Consider the following 13,308-nt stretch of genomic DNA (forward strand, 5'->3'; position numbering starts at 1 on the left):
TCAGTCATATCTTTAGATAAAAAAATCAGGAGAGCTTTATCATTCCATACAACAGATCTGGTAAAGTCAGGAGAAGGTTTCTGAATGTAAAATGTAAACTCTTTGCATTATGTGTTTTTTTTTTTTGTTTTTTTTTTTTGTTTGTTTTTTTACACTTTGAATGCTGGGACGTCTTGTTCATAAGAAGGTTAGACAAATAACTGCTGCAGAAGAATATTTTGGAACCAAGATGTGAAGTGACAAGCAGCACTAGTTTTTGATCCATCCTGAATCAGAATATCTTAAACAACTATGAAGACTAAGTTCTGCTGAAAGTAATACTGTGTGTACAAATTCAAGAAGATCTACTGATCTATTGCCTTTCATGTGATGTACGTGCGTTCAACGTAAAATTGCAGCTCTTGAGAAAAGTGACTTCGTTATTCAGTGGGAGTACACATCACTCACGGAGGTTTCCTGAGGAAGTTGTACTGGCAGAGGATGGTGATGAGGAAGCCAACAAAGCCTTCGATTGTCATGGCAACAAGTCCTCGAGTCACAATATCCCACTCAAATGGAGACTTCATTTTGTCAAACTGTCCTGGAGAAGATATTTACAACAACTCACTGTAAATCTTCTTACTTTAGTCTCTCAAGATCCTTTAAAAAACGAAAAAGCTCATTTAAGTATGAGCCTGAAAATCATCTATTTTTTTACTGGGAACAACTCTTTAACCAACAGCCTAACCGTCAATGAATATACTCTGCTAACGAGTACTGGGTGCCAAAGTTTGATATACACTGATCAACCACAGCATTACAACCACCTTGTCATGGTCTTGGACTCAGGTTTCTGTTTCCTGTGTCTCTCCATTTGTGTCTCTGTCCATATGCAGGTTTCATGTTGCTTTTCAGCTACTTCCTGTTTTACGTTGAAATTGCCTTTTACTAGTGTGTCACTTTTTTTTTTTACTTGTGTTTGTCCTTCCTTACCTCCCTTTTGATTGCCTTGATTAATTTCATCTGTGTCCTTGTCTCCCCTATCAGTTCTGAGTGTTTAAATAGTCTGGTTTCTCCCTCTGTCTTTGTCAGTTCCTCCTGTTTGCCTCCCTCATGGTCTCCTGAAAGATTCTCTGGTCAGCAACACTATGAGCATGTCTGTGGTAATTAAGGACATTAAAGCCCTACTCAATGACAAGAAGAGGGCTTTCAGAGTTGGCAATAGGGCCGCTTTAGTAGTTTATATTAAAGTTTTTCTCTTGTTACCACAATTTACCTGCTGTGTCTAAGTGTCTGCACTAGGGGCCTTATCAGATCACCCCCTGACACACCTTGCTAGTAGTGTGCAGGTCTCAGTTGTGCCATCACAACACCTCTGACCAATCAAAGCCTGGACTCCAGAGACCTCTGAAGGTATCCTGTGGTATCAGGCACCAAGACGAGAGCAGCAGACCCTTGAAGTTCTGGAAATTGTGAGGTGAGGCCTCCATGGATCAGATTTGTTTTCAGATTATCCTGTCTCCTATTAATAGTCCATTAGACTGAGCTCTAAGGAATTTGGAGCCCAGGTCACTTTAAGCTATCTGTTCAAGTCATTCCTGAGCAATGTTTGCAGAGTGACATGGAACGTTATCCTGCTGAGATAGGTCACTGATCACTGCGTGATCTGTAGCAATGCTTAGGTTGGTACTATGTGTCAAAGGAATACCCATATGAATGCAGGACCCAAGGTTTACTAGCAAAACATGGCTCTAAACATCACACTGCTTCCATTAATTTGTCTTATTCCTAGAGCATAAATATGCTTTCAAATATATCGCAGTACTTGGACTACTGCCCACATACATTTGTTCTCAAACTACACAGAAAAGTGCTGATCTTTACTCTCTCTGTTCACAAGATCGTATCACAGAACTCTTCTGTGATACTGGGCCATCACAATTTATTCCTTGTCAAAATCGCTCAGATGCAGGCCATTTTTCCTGTTTGCAACAAAACAAGTTCAAGAACTGACTGGTTACTTGCCTCCAAACATACACTACCGTTCAAAAGATTGGGGTCACTTAGAAATGTCCTCATTTTTGAAAGGAAAGCAGTTTTTTCAATGAAGATAACATTAAATCAATTAGAAATACAGTCTAGACATTGTTAATGTGGTAAATGACTATTCTAGCTGGAAATGGCTGATTTTTAATGGAATATCTACATAGGGGCACAGAGGAACATTTCCAGCAACCATCACTCCTGTGTTCTAATGCTACATTGTCTTAGCTAACGGTGTTGAAAGGCTAACTGATGATAAAAAAAACCCTTGTGCAAATATGTTAGCACATTAGTCCAAGTGTGAGTTTTCATGGAAAACATGAATTGTCTGGGTGACCCCAATCTTTTGAACAGTAGTGTATTTCAATCCATAACAGATGCCACTGTAATGAGTTAATCAGTGTTATTCACTTTACCTCTCAGTGGTTGTAATGTTGTGGGTGATTGGTGTATCTTATTTCTCCGTACAGAGAGTTTAATTTTTGTCTACAAACTTTTTAAAGCCATGTCATACTATGCTATTGCATTGGTTAATGTTCATTCACTAAAAGTAACAGTAATGTTATAAAGTGCATCTATAAAACAACAGTGTGAATAATATCCTGACAAGCTAAAGGGTAACAAAGTTAAAATTACATATTGAGCTTTTTCTTGTTAAGTAACCGAATTCTGACATCGGCCTGTTTGGACTTAATAAACAACACACATACACACATGAACAAAATTGTTGGTACCCCTTGGTTAATGAAAAAAAAACCCACAACAGTCACAGAAATAATTTAAATCTGACAAAAGTAATAATAAATAAAAATTCTATGAAAATTAACCAATGAAAATCAGACATTGCTTTTGAACCATGGTTCAACAGAATTATTTAAAAAAATAAACTCATGAAACAGGCCTGGACAAAAATGATGGTACCCCTAGAAAAGACTAAAAATAATGTGACCATAGGGACATGTTCAATCAAGGTGTGTCCTCTAATTAGCATCACAGGTGTCTACAAACTTGTAATCAGTCAGTCGGCCTATTTATAGGGTTACAGTAGTCACTGTGCTGTTTGGTGACATGGTGTGTACCACACTAAACATGGACCAGAGGAAGCCAAGGAGAGAGTTGTCTCAGGAGATTAGAAAGAAAATTATAGACCAGCATGTTAAAGGTAAAGGCTATAAGACCATCTCCAAGCAGCTTGATGTTCCTGTGACTACAGTTGCACATATTATTCAGAAACTTAAGAGTCCATGGGACTGTAGCCAACCTCCCTGGATGTGGCCGCAGGAGGAAAATTGATGACAAATGGAAGAGACAGATAATACGAATGGTAACAAAAGAGCCCAGAACAACCTCTAAAGACATTAAAGGTGAACTCCAAGGTCAAGGTACATCAGTGTCAGATCGCATCATCCGTCGTTGTTTGAGCCAAAGTGGACTTCATGGGAGACGACCAAAGAGGACACCATTGTTGAAAACAAATCCTAAAAAAGCCAAACTGGAATTTGCCAAACTGCATATTGACAAGCCACAAAGCAACAGGATAATGAGCCAAAACATACAGCTAAAAACAGCCAAGAATGGCTAAGAGGAAAACATTGAACTATTCTGAAGTGGCCTTCTATGAGCCCTGATCTAAATCCTATTAAACATCTCTGGACGGACTTTGCCATCCAGGCCTGATTCGTGAGTTTATTTTTTAAAATAATTCTGTTAAACCACGGTTCAAAAGCAATGTCTGATTTTCATTGGTTAATTTTCATAGAATTTTTATTTATTATTACTTTTGTCAGATTCCAATTATTTCTGTGACCATTGTGGGTTTTTCTTTCATTAACTGAGGGTTTACCAACAATTCTGTCCACGTGTATATATGTTCCTTTTATGTTCAACACATGCACTGGAGTTGAAGATTTGATTGAGGGTTTAGTGTAACAGACATCTGTGTCTAAACATTTTAAAGATTACGTAATCTGGATCATGTCCTTGTGGATTCTCTGCGAGGCGGCTTGGTGAGTGTACCTATTTTAGCATAATATTCGTTGATGTACTCGTTGTAGGCCATCTCCATCAGCCCATGGCCCAGGTTGTAGTTGGGGAAGATGAGAAAACAGGACTTCAGGTAACTGTTGACTTTTTTCAGATCCTGGAAGAAAAGAAAATATTGTTGGAAAAATTACAGAATCAACCAAAGGCCATGTCTAAAACCTCTGTTGTACAGTAGTAAGATGCATCTTTATACAATTTTTAGTTTTATTTTTCCTTTAAAATGCTGGACAAAAGATGGCTGTCTAACATCTGCCGTTTGGCAATAAACGCTCAAAATGTATTCAGCAAATTGGTGTATCTACGGTTACCATAACAACAGTCAAACTGACCTTGTCATGTTCAAAGAGCTGCAGGAGGAAGGTGGCAACAGTTGCAGTGATGCCTATAAAGAGGTTGATGACTATGAGGAACACGTAGGCGGTACTGGGGACCTCAAACCAGAATGATGCAGGGTACATGATGGGAGTGATGGACCACCTGGAAAGAAAGCTTCAGAACATCAGAGAAAGAAACTGGAGAGCACCTGCTAATGTTTTTAGGTTACACTAAAAACCTTAAGATAGTATGAATTAATTTACATTCAAGAAGACAGATGTTTTACAAAACTGTATTTGGGACTGCAAGTATGACTGAAGTTTTCTGTATTTACTTCTTGAAAAATATCAAGAGAAATACCTTTCATGTTCTTCTCCCTGTCTTTCATTCTTTTTCCTTTTTAATCAGTGAAATCCCAGAGTAAAGGTTTTATAGTCACAGGCCTTCCAGCCTTCTTCTTTTTCAGTTACTTAAGATGTAGGAATTGAAACTACTGCACCCATCGGAGTTTCCACACACACAACAAGATGGCTGTGGTATGAAACCTCACTTCCTCTTGGTTTTCACCATCTGTGCTAAATGGAACCAGCAACATTATGAGCACCCTGTATTATCTCAGCCTTGAAATTAGAAGCAAATATTACAACATAGTGAGAGAGTAAATGTTTATTTGAATGTTTTTATAAATCAGTCTATAAATCTTTTTGTTTTAGTTCCCTCTGGTTGAGTCTTTCCAGTCAGACAGGTGTAGTTTTATTTGTTCTGGTTTGGCGACATGTTACAGATAACTGCCTACATGCCAGTACAATGAGATGATTTGTCACACCAGACGCAAAGGCTTTACACTAGAACAGTCAGAGCAAAGAGTATTTACACCAACACTGTAGCTGAACACCAGATAATAGATGTGTTGCACTGTAAACACTTATAACAAGGTCGGTTTGTTCAGTAAAGTGTAGTTTCACAGCATTAATTGGTGGAAGACTGCCTGACTCAAATCTTTTGAAACTCAGAAATTAATTTGGTTTCCCTTTCTGTAATTACATGGAGGATCTGTCCTGCAATTAAAAGCCTGAATGTCACAAAAAAAATATTCATATCATGTCCATTTTCCTGCAAACAGAGGAAGCAACAAGCCTACAAAAGAGCCACTACCCCAACTATAACACAGCTTTTTGTATTGTCCTATAAGAGCTCTATTGCATACCGGGGGGACTTATCCACATACTTTATTACTCTGCCAAGGAAATGGTGGAGTGATATGACAATCGGAGTGTGTTTGTCCTTCTGTGAATCTGTGAATCCATTTTTCTGTACACAACATTACTCAAAAACGGAATAACAGATTTGGATCAAATTTTCAGGGGAGGTCAGAAATGACACAAGGACCACCTCAATAGATTCTGGCAGTGATGCGGATTATAGTCTGGATCCACAGATTTGTTAAATATTTCTGAATCATTGTGAGCTAGTGGCACTGTAACTATAACAACAAGCAAATGCTATATTAGCTGACTGCTGACAATCACATGATTCTATGTGATCCTACTACAGATCCACCGCTGCGGACTTATCGGTACTTATCCATCTGAAATGATACAAGGAGCAGTTGATTAAATTGTGAGGGTGTTCTCGAGTCCCATCAATTCCCACCACCCAATACAGATTTAGGTCACACAATTCGGTATCCGTACATAACATGCACATGCAAAACACATGCCTTTGCTCAGTGCAAGTGTCATTTTTTAATAAAAGATTTCATTTGTTGGAAATGATACAAAGGCTGAGCAGCCTTGGCGGAGTACTGTGCTCTCTGAGTGCTTTTCTTGTACTTCATATATGTTGTATACTCTGTTCTATTTTTTTTCTTAGCGAATGGGATTAAAATATCAACAAACTTTAGAAAGTAGAAAAAGTATTTCTGGTGAAAGCTGTTCACAGTCTCTAGATTACATAGAGTAAGATGAACATTGCCTCTATGGAAGTTTGTCAAACTAGAGAACCAGGTTATACTCTGTGTCATTACTGAAGCATCGGACTACAGTGTGTGATGAGTAAAAGCTAAAACTGTCTGCATGTGAGTGAGACTCTCACCCATAGAGAAGGAAGAGGGAGAGAACAGCAGGGAAGTTAGTTGAGGAGGTGTAGGCCGGCAGGTCAAACACGAACAGAATAATAACACAGCACGTGGCAGGTACCAGGTAATTCAGCTGAAGAGAGATGAGAGGAGAGAACATATTCCAAAGTGGACATCCACCACAGCATTTACAGAATGACTACTAAATAGACATCTAAATCTGTTTGCAGCAGTCGCACACGCATCATATGCTACTCACCATGTCCCAGATATAGTTAGCTAGCCAGTAGATGACAGGATCACAGCCACTGACAAACTGCAGGTGTTTGGCCTTAGTGGATTTCTCTGCCACCAAGAAAACCACAAAGCTGGCTGGTACAAAGGACATGGCCACAATAATGAAGATGGCAATCACCACATCTGTCCCCTGGAGCCTGGAGTTACAGGACAAGAGAGGAGGAGGAGAGTGGAGGGGAAGGAAGTGGGGGATCTGAATCGGTCCAAATTGACTTTATTCGCTATTAAAACATTTAATTGTAAGAAAACCCTTTAAATGCTTCTTCAAGACATTACCATCAGTGCTGTTGATGAACTTACAAATAGTCCAAAGAGAGGCTGGCACTGGTTCGATTCATTGGATGGTTTGTCAGCGTGATACCTACAAAACACATACACACAACATAACAAATTCACTTATGTAGATGATAATAATCAAAGCAGGAGCTGACCCAAAAACCACACAACTTTACTTATTAACTGAGCTGTCAGCCATTTCACTGGCATGTCTTGTACCATAGGCAGCAGGGTTGCCCTTGGATGGAGGCAGGTTGGCACGCAGGATGGCGTTGTTGAGAACGTTCAAATATGTCGGCATGCTGTGGTAGCCTTTGTTGTTGTACAGAGCCTGGACACAAGGATTCGTTCTGTTAGTGGTAGTTCACTCTACACTTGTTCAGTTAAGACCCAGTACCCGTCTTACCTGAGCTGATCTGCGAACTGCAATCTTGCGAATCATTGGAGGTATCTTTCTCCCAAAGGATGCTGGAATTGATTTCTGGATGTTCCCCACTGTTAAACCACCGTATCTATTACAACAAAGTGAGTGAACAAGTATAACACAAAGACACATTTTAGCATGTCTACTGAACACCTAGGCGATTGAGATAAAGTGTGATTATGGTCCAGTGTGCACTAACAGAGAGAGGAAGGAATAGACAGGCAAAACCTGGTTTAAATGACAACATTTTCTCTGAACAATTACTAGCACAGGATAAATGATAACTAAAGAACAATTTCAATTGTAAACAGTCAAAGTAAAATAAGTGAATAAACTGATCTCAGGAAGCTAAAAATAACTGTTCAGTGAATGGGGTGATGGAGAGAGAGAACTTTATTAATTACTTTAAGACTGAAGAACTAAATCTAGAATCTGTGACATGAAACAGTGAGAAGACGGAGTGATGTGAAGGCTGACTAAGGGTTTTTCAGTTAGAGTGAGGGCTGCTGGTGCAGGCTGGTTTTCCTGAAAGCTGCAGGGGGCGTCTTCTTGAGGCAACAAGCTCCACTGGGAAATCTCTGAATTGTTCAGCAGAGTTTCAACAGATTTTTTCAGTTTTTACACCGGTGGGCATGCTGGCGTTTCTTAGGCTACTCCTGAAGGAGCTTGTTATCCCCAGACTGTAGCTCTGCTTGTATATTGTACTGTATTGCTTGCTTTAGTTTTAAGTTTTGTAGTATTTGGATAAGTTTAACCTTTCTGATTCAGTTCTGATGACTTTTTAAGAAGTAATATCTTTATCTGATATTGTCTCAGTTAGCCCTTACTTTGCTTATCCTTAACTTTTTTGGTGGTTTAGGTAACTGTAGTTTTCCATGCAGTTTTAGTGGATTCTTTAGCAATGATTACTCTCTTGTGTTCTTGTCAGCTGTTCACACTAGATTTAAACTACCTGTTACCAGTGTCTTGTGTCCGTCTCTTGGGTTCTCAGACTAGCTGTGACAATAATCTTTTTAAAAAAAAATTACTACCGCATTACATCTTACACCTAAAAGTGGAAATGGAGCCACATCAACTATAAAATACTGTAAAAAATGTGCTAACATTATTCAAAGTTATGTAATTACAAAGGTAGCATTTGGGTATTTTATTTGTGTATGATGAAACTGTCAAAGTTGTTGGTATTTCTTTTTAAAGTGGTTCTTATTTTACGAGATGCTGAACTGACAGTCCTACCTGTGCAGCCGTACTCTGTCTGATGTGAAGAGCAGATATTCACTGATATTGCGACCTGTGATGTCCACCAAAATGTCACCTGTCACCACCTTCATTAGTGGAGGGCGTCCTCCTACCCCACTAGGGCAGGAAAAGCCGGTCCCCTGCATGGAGCAGGTGCAACGCACCGGCTCATGGATGGACAGGGGGAGGGTGGGAGGAGACGTAACAGGCTCTAAGCAAACAAAAAAAGAGGTGTATTTAACTCAACACACCATTTCCTCAGCACATTGGACTTGTCAAAGCAGACAAAAGGACAGTTGGAATTAGTGTTAACGATGTCCGGTTTCATTAATTGTCCCATTAAGCTGTTCCAGTGAGCCACCACACTTAAATAGACTATAACCATTATTAATGTTACTAAATTCAGAATAAAAGAAATAAAATGTAGGTTTATATGTGTTTTTTTCAGTCAGTCTAAGCATTGGTTTTAAAATATAGTTAAAATTCATAACAATGTTATTTTAATAATAACTTTTATAATTCTTCCAACTTATATACTACGTATATATAACTAGTATGACTATTAGTGTTCTGTTAGGTTTGTGTGTTGTCTGAATCTTTACATGCTGCTGTTACAAGTAATTTCCTGTACAAGATTAATAAAGTGTTATTCTATTCTATTCATTCTTTTGTCCATCGTAATGTAAAGCACCAAAACAAAAAATATTCACTTTCTTGGAATCTTTGTGTCATCTATGAATCAACCAGTCATTCCTATGAGAACCTCCATGATCTCCGATTTATCTGCTAAACTCCAAGTTCCACTTAATTTTTCCAGTCTGGCATTGGCCTTGGGTAATGCTTAGGTTTTGTGTTAGATCAAAGAGAAGGTACAGTCACATGGTGTAAATGTGTAATTACAAAAGAAAATCATTTAACTAATTTAACACATGGTAGCTGTGTAACATATGCAGAATAAACATACTGTACTGCTTCATAATGTCCCAAACTAACTATTTCATTAAACTGGTTTCACAAGTTGCAGGATAACCTCCTCCCCTATTTTTTGCCATGTATTATGGGTCTGTTTTAGTGGCAGTGATACTCTACACACATAATCCAGAAAAATGGACAGTAAAAACTGGTAGCCTGGTTTCACCCATCGCCTTTGTGTCTGTAACGGCTTGTTGTTTGTGGTTGGAAAAAGTCAGGATAATAACCTTTTGGTCTTGTAAAATATATGGCTACACATATTGAAGTGGATTGCACACATGACATAGAAGCAATTAGCAGCCTTGTTTAATGAACTCACCATGGACTGTAGTTGGTGGGGCAACTGTTAAGTTCCACAGCCCATCCTCTATGGAGGACTAAAAGTGCCAAAATTAAATAAATAAATACATCATTAAATAATTAATTAAATATGTCATTAATTAATTAAAATTGGAATTAAATATTTCATTAATTAATTAAAATTGGAATTAAATATGTCATTAATTAATTAAAATTGGAATTAAATACTTAAATGTGTTATTAAATAAATATATCATTAAATAATTAAATATGTCATTAATTAGTTAAAATTGGAATTAAATATGTCATTAATTAATTAAAATTGGAATTAAATACATAAATGTGTTATTAAATATGTCATTAATTTATTAAAATAACAATTATTTTAAGTAAAAAACATATTTCATTATTTCACGATTTAATTAATTATTTCATGGTCCTTGTGTTGCAGTGGATCATGAATTAATTTTATCTGTCAACCTCGCCCGTCAAAGTCGGTGGGCGGATCCTAACACCTGATTGGTTACCCTGCACATCAAGTCAAGGCAAATCGATTCCAGATAATGGATTGACGCAGAGCTTGTAAACACATTCCGATACACTGGGTGGCGCTATTCACCTCTACGTTGGTTTGGATACTCAATAAAACAAAACTTTATTAGCAACCGCTAAAGACTCGGTCCTCTTTCCCAAATGTTGATACATGCGGTGCAAGACAAATTTTCCTTTAGCATTTCCTTTAGCATCTACTCGGCGCGCCACGGCTCGTCTCGGTTTAGTTGTTTTTCCATTACATTGAGAACCACCTCATCGTGGGTGGAGTCGTCATAGCACGGCGGTCCGAAAGTCCCTTACCGTCATTTCTGTGCGACACAAACGCAATGCAACAATGTACATGGAGGCGATAGTACACCTGCTGCTCGGTCTGTGGCTTTCTGTCAGATTCAGAGTAATAGAAGAGTCGGAGAAAGCTGAGAGCGGCGAGTCGAAACACTGAGGAGACACACAGGAGAGTTTGGGAGGCGATGCAGCAGTATCAAGCCGAAGACAAGCGGATATGAACTAGAGGACATATGAGGGTAAGCTAATGCTAGTTCGCTAGCTATCGTGTATCAGTCCTGTGAACGACCCTGTAATGGCTGCAGTTTATCGCTGTTAGGTATTAAAATATGTGTGCTGTGTATGTGTTTCAGATGCTCTCTGATGAGACTTCATGGGATTTACCTGAAGCAGCAGCACATGAGCCTGCAGTGGCACAAGGTGTAGAGGAGGAGGACAGAGATGTACAGGATGCACTGATGCACTACGTGTCATGCAAAAGTTAAAAGTTGTTCTTCTTGTTATACTTCTGTTTTTCTGTCCCCGGACCGCTATTGTTTTCTTTAATGCAATTCTGACAATAAACTTTTGTAGATGTGTCTGTGCTATTGTTTGTTTGTGAAGGTTAGCAAGATTAAATAAAAAATTAAACGCCAAAACATTAAAACAGCTGTTTTAAGAAAATTACAGTTTGATAAATCAGTATTGCTTTGGTGTAATTCAGTCACCGGAATTATGAACCATAAAGGAGTTTGTGTTAAAACATGTTAAATCCCATTAAACACAAATACATTATTAGGGAATATAGAATTGTTTGGTTCAGACTGTTGACTCTTTTTCTACCAGTGTCTTAACAGACAAAATGAGAAGTTATGATGCAGTCACATAAGTCACAAAATAGTTTATTAGTCAGCAGCAAAATCAAAACTATTTACAATGTGCAAAGTACAAACTGTGGTGGGCCTCTCCTACAGTGGAGGACTAAAAGTAAAACTATATACAACTATAGGTGCTGGTCATATAATTAGAATATCATGAAAAAAGTTGTTCATTATTTCAGTAATTCCATTCAAAAAGTGAAACTTGTATATTATACTCATTCATTACACAGAGACTGATATATTTCAAATGTTTATTTCTCTTAACTTTGATGATTATACCTGAATACTCTGCTTAGGACATTCTACGACTCTGTGGTAGCGTCTGCTATTTTCTATGCAGTGGTCTGCTGGGGAGCAGGGAGCACTGAAAGGGACAGAAAGAGACTAAACAGACTGGTCAGGAGGGCTGGTTCTGTCCTGGACTGTTCCCTGGACTCCATAGAGGAGGTGGGTGAGAGGAGGATGTTGTCAAAGCTCACATCCATCATGGACAATCCCTCTCACCCACTGCATGACACTGTGGGGTCTTTAAGCAGCTCCTTCAGCAGCAGACTGAGACATCCACCCTGCAAGAAAGAGCGCTATCGCAGGTCCTTCATTCCATCTGCTATAAGACTTTACAACATCAGCATCACTGGCTGATGTTAACATAAACTGGACTATATCATTACCACCCCAAACCATAAAATTTGCACTGACATTCTTGCACTGCACATCTCTGCACTTTTAAACTTTATTTTTATTTTTATTTTTTCTGTTAAAAATTTTTTTCACCCTTGTATATATTGTAAATAAAGCTGCCGTAACAATGTAAATTTCCCCTGGAGTGGGGAGAAATAAAGAACTTTATCTTATCTTATACTAACAAAAATCTCAAATTTGGTATCTCTGAAAATTAGAATATTGTAGAAAGGTTCAATATTGAAGACACCTCTAATCAGCTAATTAACTCAAAACACCTGCAAAGGCCTTTAAATGGTCTCTCAGCCTAGTTCTGTAGGCTACACAATCATGGGGAAGACTGCTGACCTGACAGTTGTCCAAAAGACGAGCTTTTTCATGATATTCTAATTATATGACCAGCACTTGTAAATCTCAAGTCTATGGGAGGTGGACTCGCTGCCCACTGCCTACCCAGCTACCCCAGCTGCCCCAGCACACCCAGGAATGACTGGTTGAAGGCAGTATTCTGGGCCATCTCCTCCCGCTGCAAGGCCGCTTCATTCTCTCTTGCCTCGCTGAGGAACAACCAGATGTTCTCATCATGCTGGGCATGACTCCACTCCTCCTCAGCCTGCATCTCCACAAGTACGCTAGGAAGGTCCAATTTTCTGTGGCCCCCTTTCCTCTTGCCTAGACCAAAGACAGAAAAGTGATCAGAGTCAGCTTTAATGGCCAAGTAAGTACACAATATACACGGAATTTGGTTTCGGCTGTTGGTGTCATCCTAGGAATATGGAAGAGAATAATAAAAAATAAACAATAGAAAGAGGAACAGGGAGGAAAAAGAAATAGTAAAATAGAACACAATATAAACAGAAATGTACAGCTAGACTGGAATGTATGAACACATTAGCAAAATGGTAATTGCTATAAACACAGTAGTGGTGATTTTTGTGTACAGGGCTCTGTAGTCCAAATGT

At 38.7% G+C, this 13,308-nt stretch overlaps 1 protein-coding gene and 1 long non-coding RNA gene across 3 annotated transcripts in view; one reads left to right on the top strand and one right to left on the bottom strand.

Moving 5' to 3' along the window:
- The window catches only part of abca2 (ATP-binding cassette, sub-family A (ABC1), member 2), a 115,721-nt gene that overhangs the window by 13,027 nt on the left and 89,386 nt on the right, over positions 1-13,308 (bottom strand). For both annotated transcript variants that reach the window (XM_023288000.3, XM_055011050.1), the window contains 9 exons: positions 8,691-8,904; positions 7,437-7,542; positions 7,250-7,361; positions 7,055-7,115; positions 6,717-6,891; positions 6,475-6,590; positions 4,395-4,542; positions 4,039-4,162; positions 448-580 (listed from right to left, as the gene is read on the bottom strand). In XM_023288000.3, coding sequence (XP_023143768.2) covers positions 448-580; positions 4,039-4,162; positions 4,395-4,542; positions 6,475-6,590; positions 6,717-6,891; positions 7,055-7,115; positions 7,250-7,361; positions 7,437-7,542; positions 8,691-8,904 — 1,189 coding nt within the window. The remainder of the gene's footprint in view (positions 1-447; positions 581-4,038; positions 4,163-4,394; positions 4,543-6,474; positions 6,591-6,716; positions 6,892-7,054; positions 7,116-7,249; positions 7,362-7,436; positions 7,543-8,690; positions 8,905-13,308) is intronic.
- Positions 10,027-11,383, top strand: LOC129349041 (uncharacterized). The gene is made up of 2 exons (XR_008601854.1): positions 10,027-11,044; positions 11,159-11,383. It is a non-coding gene; the product is annotated as an uncharacterized LOC129349041 (long non-coding RNA).

Source organism: Amphiprion ocellaris, chromosome 6, assembly GCF_022539595.1.
Source record: "Amphiprion ocellaris isolate individual 3 ecotype Okinawa chromosome 6, ASM2253959v1, whole genome shotgun sequence".
In the NCBI taxonomy this organism is placed as follows: Eukaryota; Metazoa; Chordata; class Actinopteri; family Pomacentridae; genus Amphiprion; species Amphiprion ocellaris.